Below are 12,003 nucleotides of genomic sequence, written 5' to 3' on the forward strand. Positions count from 1 at the left end.
CGCACATGCTCAGTAGTTGTGGCACACAGGCTTAGTTGCCCCGCATCATGTGGGATCTTAGTTCCCCGACCAGGGATCGAACCCATGTCCCCTGCGTTGGAAGGCAGATTCTTAACCAGTGGACCACCAGGGAAGTCTCTATTTTTTAAAGGTTTTAAAACACATTTTACATATCACAAAAAAATGCTTTGTCAATTAGTTGTATAGTTTGCCAATAATACTTAGAGCTGAATTACAGGGGAGTGTCCATCTGACATTTAGGACAGTACTTGAATTTATGACTTTTTAAATCTAGAAATTTATGAGATTTTAGATATTAAGAGGTTTGGAATAGCTGACATCGAAACATGTGGAAGAATTAAGACCTCCAGAATGATGTCAAGAAAAGAAAAAGGATCTTATATTATTCTGTATGTGATTATTCCCCAGAGTTAGAGAAGCACAATATTTAAATCACCTTTTTCTTTTGTCTGACTGAAAGAAGGATACTATGCATAGATAACATAATAGATGTGGAATTTTGAAGATCCCCCACAGTGAGACAGGTATTTTTATCTGACCCGGGAGCCAGCTGTTTTCTGTATATTTTGGATATTAACCCCTTGTTGGTCGCATCATTTGCAAATATTTTCTCCCATTCCATTTTTTTTCCCCCATAGGTTGTCTTTTCATTTTGTTGATGGTTTCTTTGATGTGCAAAAACTTTTAAGTTTGATCAGGTCCTGTTAGTTTACTTTTGCTTTTATTTTTTTTTTTTTGCCTTGGGAGACTGATCCAAGAAAATATTACTATGATTTATGACAAAGAGTGTTTCACCTGTGTTCTTTTCTAGGAGTTTTATGGTTTCATGTCTTACATTTAAGTCTTTTAACCATTTTGAGTTTATTTTTGTATATGGTGTGAGGCAGTGTTCTAATCTCATTGTTTTACATGTGGCTGTCCAGCTTTCCCAGCACTATTTGTTGGAGAGACTGTCTTTTCTCCACTGTATATTCTTGCCTCCTTTGTCACAGATTAATTGACCATAGGTGTGTGGGTTTATTTCTGGGTTCTTTGTTCTGTTGATCTACGTGTTTGTTTTTGTGCCAATACCATGCTGTTTTGATTACTGTAGCTTTGTAGTATAGTCTGAAGTCTGGGAGGGTTACACCTCCAGCATTGTTCTTTGTTCTCAGGATTGCTTTGGCAACTTGGGGTCTTTTGTGGTTCCATATAAATTTTTGGATTATTTGTTCTAGTGCTGTGGAAAATGTCCTGTTGTTTTGATAGGGATTGCATTAAGTTGGTAGATTGCTTTGGGTAGTATGGCCATTTTAATAATAATGATTCTTCCAATCTAAAAGCATGGGATATCTTTCCATTTCTTTGAATCTTCATTTTCCTTCATCAATATTTTATAGTTTTCAGCATATAGGTCTTTCACCTCCTTGGTTAAGTTTATTCCTAGATATTTTATTCTTTTTGATGTGATTTTAAATGGGATTTTTCTCTCACTTTCTTTATCTGATATTTCATTATTAGTGTATAGAAATATTTTGCATTTTGTGTATATTAATCTTGTATCCTGCAACCTTGCTGAATTCATTTATTAGTTTTAATAGTTTCAGGGTGGAGACTCTAGGGTTCCCTGTATAGAATATCATGTCATGGGCAAATATTACAGTTTCACCTCTTCTCTTCTAATTTGGATACCTTTTATTTTTCTTGTCTGATTGCTGTGTCTGGGACTTCCAGTACTATTAGAGTAGACATCCTTGTCTTGTTCCTGAATTTAGTAGGAAGCTTTCAGCTTTTCACCATTGGGTATTGTGTTGGCTGTGGGTTTGTAGTAAATGGCCTTTATTATGTTGAGATATGTTCCCTTCTCTATCCACTTTGATGAGAGTTTTGGGGTTTGGGGGGTTTTTTTCCCCCTCAGCAAACAGAAGATCCTTTACTGAATCCTGAGTGTGAAAATCTACCATTTAGTTCTTTCTCCCTTCTCCCCGTGAGATTCAGTAATTCCTTGATTTGCATGGAACATTGGTGTGTCTGCTTGTTCTTGCTGTTGTGTCCATTTTGTTGTTCTGATGAGAGTTTTATCATGAGTGGATGTTGAATTTTGTCATATGCTTTTTGTGCATGTATTGAGATGATCATGTGGTTTTTGTCTCTCCTTTTATTAATGTGGTGTATCACGTTGATTGATTTGTGTGTGTTGAACCATCCTTGTGACCCAGGAATAAATTCAACTTGATCATGCTATATGATCCTTTTAATGCACTGTTGGATTCAGTTTGCTAATATTCTTTTTTTTTTAACATCTTTATTGGAGTATAATTGCTTTACAATGATGTGTTAGTTTCTGCTTTACAACAAAGTGAATCAGTTATACATATACATATTTCCCCATATCTCTTCTCTCTTGCATCTCCCTCCCTCCCACCCTCCCTATCCCACCCCTCTACGTGGTCACATAGCACTGAACTGATCTCCCTGTGCTATGCGGCTGCTTCCCACTAGCTATCTATTTTACGTTTGGTAGTGTATATATGTCCATGCCACTCTCTCACTTTGTCCCAGCTTACCCTTCCCCCTCCCCATATCCTCAAGTTCATTCTCTAGTAGGTCTGCATCTTTATTCCTGTCTTGCCCCTAGGTTCTTCATGACCAATTTTTTTTTCTTTTTTTTTTAGATTCCATATATATGTGTTAGCATATGGTATTTGTTTTTCTCTTTCTGACTTACTTCACTCTGTATGACAGACTCTAGGTCCATCCACCTCACTACAAATAACTCAGTTTCGTTCCTTTTTATGGCTGAGCAATATTCCACTGTATATATGTGCCACATCTTCTTTATCCATTCATCTGTTGATGGACACTTAGGTTGCTTCCATGTCCTGGCTATTGTAAATAGTGCTGAAATGAACATTTTGGTACATGACTCTTTTTGAATTATGGTTTTCTCAGGGTATATGCCCAGTAGTGGGATTGCTGGGTCTTATGATAGTTCTATTTTTAGTTTTTTAAGGAACCTTCATACTGTTCTCCATAGTGGCTGTATCAATTTACATTCCCACCAACAGTGCAAGAGGGCTCCTTTTCTCCACACCCTCTCCAGCATTTATTGTTTCTAGATTTTTTGATGATGGCCATTCTGACCAGTGTGAGATGATACCTCATTGTAGTTTTGAGTTGCATTTCTCTAATGATTAATGATGTTGAGCATTCTTTCATGTGTTTGTTGGCAATCTGTGTATATTCTTTGGAGAAATGTCTATTTAGGTCTTCTGTGCAGTTTTGGATTGGGTTGTTTGTTTTTTTGATATTGAGCTGCATGAGCTGCTTGTAAATTTTGGTGATTAATCCTTTGTCAGTTGCTTCGTTTGCAAATATTTTCTCCCATTCTGAGGGTTGTCTTTTCGTCTTATTTATGGTTTCCTTCGCTGTGCAAAAGCTTTGAAGTTTCATTAGGTCCCATTTGTTTATTTTTGTTTTTATTTCCATTTCTCTAGGAGGTGGGTCTAAAAGGATCTTGCTGTGATTTATGTCATGGAGTGTTCTGCCTATGTTTTCCTCTAAGAGTTTGATAGTGTCTGCCCTTACATTTAGGTCTTTAATCCATTTTGAGCTTATTTTTGTGTATGGTGTTAGGGAGTGTTCTAATTTCATTCTTTTACATGTAGCTGTCCAGTTTTCCCAGCACCACTTATTGAAGAGGCTGTCTTTTCTTCACTGTATATTCTTTCCTCCTTTATCAAAGATAAGGTGACCATATGTGCGTGGGTTTATCTCTGGGCTTTCTATCCTGTTCCACTGAAGTTTGCTAATGTTCTGCTGAGGATTTTTGCATCTGTATTCATCAAAGATATTGGCTTCTGATTTTCTTTTTTTTTGTAGTGTCTTTGTCTGGTTTTGGTGTCAGGGTAATGGTGGCCTTGTAGAATGAGTTTGAGAGTGTTCCTTTCTCTTCAATTTTTTGGAATAGTTTGAGAAGGGTAGGTATAAGTTCTTTATATGCTTGGTAGAATTCCCCAGTGAAGCCATCTGGTCCTGGACTTTTGCAGGGACGTTTTTTTGTTTGTTTGTTTTAAAACTTTGCTTATCTGCTGGTGCCTGACTTATGTCCTCCCCTATGTGACAGAGGATGTCACAAGCCTGCATCTGACATTAATTAATTTATTTATTTTTGCTGTGTTGGGTCTGTTTCTGTGTGAGGGCTTTCTCTAGTTGTGGCAAGTGGGGGCCACTCTTCATCGTGGTGTGCAGGCCTCTCACTATCGCAGCCTCTCTTGTTGCAGAGCACAGGCTCCAGACGCGCAGGCTCAGTGGCCATGGCTCACGGGCCCAGCCGCTCTGCGGCATGTGGGATCCTCCCAGACCAGGGCTTGAACCCATGTCCCCTGCATTAGCAGGCAGATTCTCAACCACTGCGCCACCAGGGAAGCCCATTGCAGGGAGTTTTTATCATTACAGATTCTATTTCACTTCTAGTGATTGGTCTGTTCAAATTGTTTGTTTCTTCTTGACTCAGTCTTGGCAGGCTGAATATTTCTAGAAATTTGTCCATTTCTTCTGGGTTGTCCAATTTGTTGCCATATAACATTACTTGTCATTTTTTCCCATTCTCTTCAACTTATGTTTTGATTAATTTTGTCCCTTAACTAATTCATATCTCCAACCACTTAATGTTTACAATGCATGTTGGAACTGAATGTCTTACTAGACAGCTTATTAGGTATAGGTAAACGTTTAACATAGCACTGTAGTTTGGGAGCATGCAATATGGTTATAGATTAATGTTGACAAAGTACTAAGAGCTAGGGCCTGGATGGGGAAACAAGACAGCACTCCCCTTGCCATGGGCTATTTGTCACACAAAGATAATGGCAACATTTATGGAGTGTTTACTGTGTGTCGGGTATGTCATTTAACCATCAAAAGAACCTGTAAGGCAGATATTGTAATCATCTTAATTTTACAGAGGAGGGCTGTGAGACCCAGAGCGGTTACTTAATGTGAGTTCTCACTGGCAGAACTAAGACTCCAATCCAGACAATGGGGCTCCAGAGCCGGCAGTCCTCACCCCAGCACTGTAAGGTCCTTGGGTTGCCATCTAAAAACCGGGACCTCCCTGGAGCCACAGTGGGGCAAGTCGTCCTGTATTAGCCGCCTGAAGCAGATGGGAGTTGAGTGTGAGGTGCCCACCTGGACTGGCTCATTTCTTCCCCGTTCTGGACATCACCAAGTTTCCAGTTACTCTCTTATCTTAAACCACAGTTTGTCCTCTCATAAGGTAAATTACTTAGTGATTTGAGAACCCACTCCCCCTTTCTCTCACTCCTTTATTCTGTTCCCATCCAGGCACTGACCTCTCTCCCATCTGCCTGATGGTTTGGAATTTTTGAGCTAGGAATTCTTAGAGCTTTGCTGTAATGACACAGGAGTGGTTTGGGGCTTCAGAAGTTGCTTTGTCTTGTCCCACTGCACCCAAGGAGAGAAAAATTTCTGAAGGGAAAATCATCTTTTATTTCCCTACAGTCAGCTCTGTCACAGCATGCCCTCATCTTCACAGAATAACGTTAATTTTAGGGTCCAGCCTTTCACAATGAAGATGAGAAAACTAAGACCCAGCGATCTCCCAAAGGTAATTTCTTCCTCTGTTCCTGCACTGTCTAGTATGGTAGCCATGAGCCACAGATGGCTGTTTAAATTTAAATAACATGAGAGACTTCCCTGTTGGTGCAGTGGTTAAGAATCCACCTGCCAATGCAGGGGACACGGGTTCGAGCCCTTGTCCGGGAAGATCCCACATGCTGCAGAGGCAACTAAGCCTGTGCAACAGAACTACTGAGCCTGTGCTCTAGAGCCCACGAACCACAACTACTGAGCCCACGAGCCACAGCTACTGAGCCCGCGTGCCTAAAGCCCATGCTCTGCAACAAGAGAAGCCACCGCAACAAGAAGCCCGTGCACCGCAACGAAAAGTAGTCCCCACTCACCACAACTAGAGAAAGCCGGCGCACAGCAACGAAGACCCAACGCAGCCAAAAATTAATTAATTAGTTAAAAAAATAAATAACATGAGAAATCTAATTCCTCAGATGTACTAGCCACACTGTAAGCACTTAATAGCCACCTGTGGCTAATGGCTACCACACCTGACAGTGCTGCTCTACGAAGCTGTTGCCTCAGGATACTGAGCGGTGGGTGTGTCTGCCGGCCTTTCCCAGCTCCCGTGGCACTGGTCTGCAGAGTCCCTGCAGCCTCCAAGTTTTCTCTGCAGGGTGGCCAGACCTTCCGAGTTATCTCCAGAATGGCACTTACGACTAACAGAGCAGCAGGAGTTTGAAGGCGCTGGATTTCTGTGTATCTGGGAATAGCTAGCGATCCTAAATGGAACTGCAGACCCACAGGGTGAGTATCAGGCACACAAGGTAAGGGTTCAGAATGGCCGGGGCTGCTTTCAGGCTTGTTCTACCGCAACAGGAGCAGAGGGTGGCCTCCCCACCTCCTGGGGTTGGAAAAGGTCCTGGGTGGACCTGCACTTGGGCATCAGGCGGGTCTGAGTTTGAAGCCTGGCACTGTGACCTTGTTCCCATAATGTAAGCCGAGTTCAGCTCCAAAATCCTATTTAAAGAGGGGATAGTGATATGTATTACAGTGCGTTGTTGTTAGGACAAAACGATAATGTCATCGGCACACACCAAGCACCCAGTAACAGTGGGTGTGGCTCCGTTTGCTGGAATCATTGCTTATCTCCAGATTGGCTGCAAGGAATACCACTTAAATAATGGTCTCAGCACCATCAGTAACCTCCACGCCCAGCAGTCTTGGAGGAACTGCAAATCAGAGGGGAGCACTTAGCCAACTGTCTGCTTCGTGTGGCCCGTGACAAGATTAATAAGCCAGTAAGGCAGCGATACTCTTCCTATGAATTCCTTAGGCTTTTCATGAGGTTTATTGGCTGGTGGAGGTATATGTGTTATTGTCATCTATTATTCTACTTAAGGCCTTGAGTAATAGCTTAATAATTAGTAACCTCTTTGGATCCACATGAGCTCAGCGCTTTGCGTAATTCACTTTTTCTACAGTTATGGGGAAAAGCGTATGAAACAAGTCATTAAGGTCGTGATTACCAACCTGGGCTTTGTGACCTCCCTGGGTATTTCCAGGGGATCTCAAAAGGGATTAGAAAATTCTCAAATCAAAATTTAATTTTCATTCACTTTAATTTTTTTTTTAAATGGCACTTTGAGGACAGGAGGAAGTCACAAAGTCCACAAACCCATGAAGTGCCTGCTCTAAAAGGCTGGAAATTACTGCACTGTTTAATCACCTCTCACAGTAAATGTCTCATAACAAAGGCCTGCAGAGTTTGATCTCATTCATTACAGAGTGAAGGACTTTTATTCGTTTGGTCACATCTTTATCATTTAAGAAATATTTAAAAATGGTATTTATTTTTATTTCAACATGTCAACTGTGCATTTCCAAAACAGCAGGCTTTTCAGAGGAATAAATCAGAACTGTAAACACAAGACACAGTAGAAGTTTTTTGACTTCTTACAGTCAGTTTCACAAATCCACATACTGTACATTCATAGGTGAGGTTCAGCCTGTCACCCATTTCTTTACTTCTATAATTACATAAGCATAATAAATACATCTGATTTTTAAAGGTCACTTAAAATGAGTCATGATAATTTACAGTACAGTACATTTCAGTTCAAGTGCAAAAATAACTATTTGCTTAATTCTATTTCTTCCCGTTATTTTGTTTTTAAGCTGTGTTCTGTGGTGAAGCTAGATATCCAAGTGTAGACTTTCTTCTTCTAGATGCATTGGTGGGCAGAAGTATTGTATCGTGGAGAAGCCCTCACTTTATAATTGGTCCTGCCTAATCAGAGTCAGAGAGTAAGGTGAGTTGCTCATTTTGTAACTCTGTTCTTTTCTTTCCTCTCTCCTGTACTCATCCACAGTATTGTACACACTATATAATTGACCTTCCTTCAGCTAAAGCAATGTTCCCTTGTCCACAGCCCTCCCCCAAGGCTTCCTATAACCTCAGCTTTCATTTTTAGCAGCAAGCTTTATGCATGAGTCACCCGGCCATTGTCGACTGTAGCTGTAATATTTACAGTAGCATGCCCGTATCTGAACTGTCCAGTGTCTGACTATGTCTTCATGGGAAAGAATATACTGAGATCTGTTTCTTTAGTCATTGGAAAGTGTACTTACTTCTTATTTCTGTCTTTTCCATTCCTGGTTTCCTATTCACCACCTTTTTCCCCTCACCAAAAACAAAACAAAAAAACTGAACCAGTATGTAATTTTTAAAATTGTATCCCTTCCCCAGGCACTTAAATCTTATACTGTTATTTGTAAGTAGTACTTCTTAATTAAAGAAACCCTTAAGAATTCAGTGATTTTGTGTGTTTGTTTTAGTCCATCAGCTAATTAGAGCCCAAATCACTATAAAGTTGTAAATAGTAATAGAGGCTATTTACAGTATCAATATATTTAGTAAACCCTTGTCTATCAAGCCACAGGATACTAAGTTGGTTGGTTTATTTCAAATAAATATTCCCTCCTCTGGTCTTAAAGCCCATTTAAAACAAAAGGCATTTTAAAGCTCGGCCTAGCTTGCAGTAGTCAGTAACAGCTTTTGCCACTCAAAGAATTGACTATTTTCATTATACACCATACCCATATAAAAATATATTTGCTAGAGATATGCCAAGTTTCTGATGAAACTTTTTCCTTTTTTTTTTTTTAAACAAAAGCATAGATGCCACTAACTTTTATCTGGTTACTTTTAAAATATGTCTTAAATTTTTTTAAATTGTTCTCTTTAAGAGAAACAAAATTATAGGTGTATTCTGTTTCTTCCCAGTTTGCATTAAGAACCAAATAATTAGGATAAATAATCAGAAGAGGGAAATTATATCAGCATTCACCTTGAAACACTTTCTTTCCCTCCACTCATTTAGTGTAACTGCTGGTTTCGACTCTTGCTGCCCTGGCAGAGAAGTCCTGTAGTCCTTAACCTACCAATCCAAGAACTGAAAGTCCTCACTGAAATCCCTTTTCCTTCTGTGACTCCAGTGGGACTACGGAAGTTGACCTATTTCTGCCAATATGTACTGTAGCTTCTATATGTGTGAGTGTGTGTGTGTATTTCTGCGTTGATGAGTTCAGGTGTTCAGCAGCGTATGTGGTGCTGTGCTCCTCAAGGTGCCCCCTCTGTGCTGGCAGAGGAGCCCAGTTCCATGCAGGGTGTGAGATGAGCAGGACCCCTCAGTGTCCCCCAGAGGCAGGCTGAGCCTCCTGGTCCTCAGTCTCCTCCCTGCGCGGGTCTACACTGGGGTGAGTGGGGCTGCTCTGCGTCTGAGATGCTGCTGCTTGAGGGGACGGCTGGCTTCTCAGTGGGTCAGAGGGAGCCTCACATGGTCCAGGCCGGGCTCCACCAGTTGGGGAAGTTTCCCGATCCTCACTGGTCCCCTGGAAGGAAAAAATAGGAGGTGCCCCATGGTCAATGCTAGCAAACTTTTTATATGCTTTCAAGTAAGATATATGAAACATGGGGAGATCATCCTGAAGTAACCACTTCAGGAAACAAGTAACAGGAATAAGGATAAAATGTCTTACCTTTCATCTCCTTTCCTACGTGCAACTGTCCAAGCCGCATGAAAAACACAGACACTATAAGCAGACATACCTTGTGGATAAAGGAACGTTACTACCAACATGCCTGTTACTCCTAGGAGAACAATTTACATCAGCACATATTTACTGGGCCCCCACCAGCCACTGTGGCAAGTCACTGGGCAAGCGGCACAGAACGGGAACTCAGTCCACTTGCTAAGACCAGAGAATTCAAGGCTGGAAGGCACCTTGTCCAACAGGAAGTGAGGAAGGCATCCTCAGCCTTGGAGACAGGGCCAGGAAAAGAAGGTCCTGAAATTGAGTCCTGATGTATAGTTGGGATTTTAAAGTACACACTAAAAGTTGATTTCTAAAAATCAGGAAACATTTCTTTTTTAATGGATTTTCCTCTAAATTAGTACCCATCACTTCAAAGAGCTGAGCACCAAAAAAGAAAAAAAAAAAGTTCTATTTCTATAATTAATTCTAAACTGTAAAAGAAAAAATATTAGTATAATGACTTCTTCATAAGAGTAGCTAAGCCATACCAGCCAGTTTTTATTAATATATCAGAAAAAAATGTTAATGATACTTAAGCCTAATAGGCTTCTGTGAAAACAAGGGTGAGTATCCAAAGTAATGAAAACACTGCCATTCAGGCAGAACTCATCTTTCCTCCTGCATCACCTCCTTGCTTCACATCCTTTATATGCTCCTCCTACCCTGATATCTTCCTTGACTTGTGAGCAGAGGATTTGTGTGAGTTTATTATCTTGATAAACCAATAGGATCATACATGGACTAGAATGCATTATGGTTATCAGCAAAGAATCAGATTTGGTTTAAATTAGAGAAATATTACATGTCAGTTTACAAAATTGTGATAAATTTAATTAAGGTAGTTCAAATTAAGGAAATTACTCAAACTACTCTTAAAGTCTTTCCCCTTTATTTTTTTTCCTCCTGGGTCCTCTGAAGCTACTCTAGATATGGAGCTGACATGATTCATCAAGTGAGAGGGAGTGATTAATAAAAACACAGGGAAGTAGCCTCATTACTTTGGCCAAACTGTTCATAGAAGTCACGCTTAAACATTTTCCAAAAGTATTATATAGCTTCAGTTACAATTACCTACAGTGTTTTTATCCATGCGATTCGATGCTACTCAGGAGAGACCACACCTCTAGGGATGAGAAAAACCACACTTTTTATCTTTCAGGTGAGCCCGCTAGCAAAACCACATTTCCACTGCATTAGGTGTCCTGTCAGACCCATTTAGTGGCTCAGAGTATTACTTAATTGATCAGATATTTATTGAGGTCCTATTAGAATGTCCCCATTCGAATTTTTAAATTACAGATTAATATATAATTCACCAAGGCAAGAACCATATATCCATACTGTAACTAATGTCCACCAAAACAGACATTTCAAAGAAATATATAAAATCAGAATGGACTCATTTTCTTTCTTTCAAGAGGTACTGTCTTCTCTGTGAGGCCTTCCGGAACCGCATAAGGCAGAATTTTCCCTCTATGGAACCTTGTATACACCTCTATAATACACTTGTCACAAAGCACTGAAATTATTTGTCTGCATGTCCGTGTCCCCCACCACACCTCCCATAAATCTTGTTGAATGACTAACTGAATAGCTGAAACAACTGAGCCTGCTTAAGGCAAGGCAGCAGAGGAGCTTTTTACCTGTAAAGGCTGTATCTCAGAAGCACGGTTGTCTCTTGTCAGCTGCATCATCTCTTTAATTTGGTAGAGTGCGTAAACAAAGGTCACCCAGGGAGAGGAACTGACACCCCAGGCTGGCTTGTTCACATCCTCCTGTTCTTCCTGGTGCTTGGTTTTCTTGGGTGGAAGTCTGGGCTCAACGCGTGGCAGAACATCTTCTGTCTGTTGCTGGACCAAGTCAATGGTTGCTATGGGAACAGGACTAGAAGGAACAGGAATCCTTTCTGCCAGCATTGTCTTGTCTGGAGAGAAAGCCATGTTTAAATCATTTTTCAGAGTTTTTACATATTTAAACAGATGTATGTATGTATGTATAAGTAAATAATAAAAACTGAACAAATGGACAACCTCCATAAGCCCGTTCTAGTATGCTTGGGAATGTTGATAAGTTGCCGTGTACCAAGGGCGGCTTCTCTACTTGGCGCAAGTACTGAGCAAATGAATGTGATGTTTACCTTCCAGGGTCTCCTTACAGGGCTTAATAGACATTAACTTATATTTATTTATGAAATGTATTGGTTCAGTTAACGTATATAACATCTGTGGGGTATAGATTATAGTGAATGTTGCCTTAGGCCCATTTACGGGATTGAGATTTTAAAGATAAACATCAAAATAGGAAAAATCACAC

The 12,003-nt window shown here is 40.4% G+C and overlaps 2 protein-coding genes across 3 annotated transcripts in view; one reads left to right on the plus strand and one right to left on the minus strand.

The window, feature by feature from the left end:
• The window catches only part of NEMP2 (nuclear envelope integral membrane protein 2), a 36,563-nt gene extending 30,170 nt beyond the window's left edge, over window positions 1-6,393 (plus strand). For both annotated transcript variants that reach the window (XM_060107234.1, XM_060107236.1), the window contains one exon: window positions 6,269-6,393. In XM_060107234.1, coding sequence (XP_059963217.1) covers window positions 6,269-6,365 — 97 coding nt within the window. In that variant the 3' untranslated portion in view covers window positions 6,366-6,393. The remainder of the gene's footprint in view (window positions 1-6,268) is intronic.
• Window positions 6,394-7,426: 1,033 nt separating this feature from the next.
• MFSD6 (major facilitator superfamily domain containing 6) overlaps window positions 7,427-12,003 on the minus strand; it is a 69,586-nt gene continuing 65,009 nt past the window's right edge. The window contains exons 6-7 of the mRNA XM_060106601.1: window positions 11,334-11,614; window positions 7,427-9,486 (exon numbers count right to left, since the gene is read on the minus strand). Of these exons, the coding sequence (XP_059962584.1) occupies window positions 9,283-9,486; window positions 11,334-11,614 (485 nt within the window). The 3' untranslated portion in view covers window positions 7,427-9,282. The remainder of the gene's footprint in view (window positions 9,487-11,333; window positions 11,615-12,003) is intronic.

This window comes from Mesoplodon densirostris, chromosome 8 (assembly GCF_025265405.1).
Source record: "Mesoplodon densirostris isolate mMesDen1 chromosome 8, mMesDen1 primary haplotype, whole genome shotgun sequence".
Taxonomy (NCBI): Eukaryota; Metazoa; Chordata; class Mammalia; order Artiodactyla; family Ziphiidae; genus Mesoplodon; species Mesoplodon densirostris.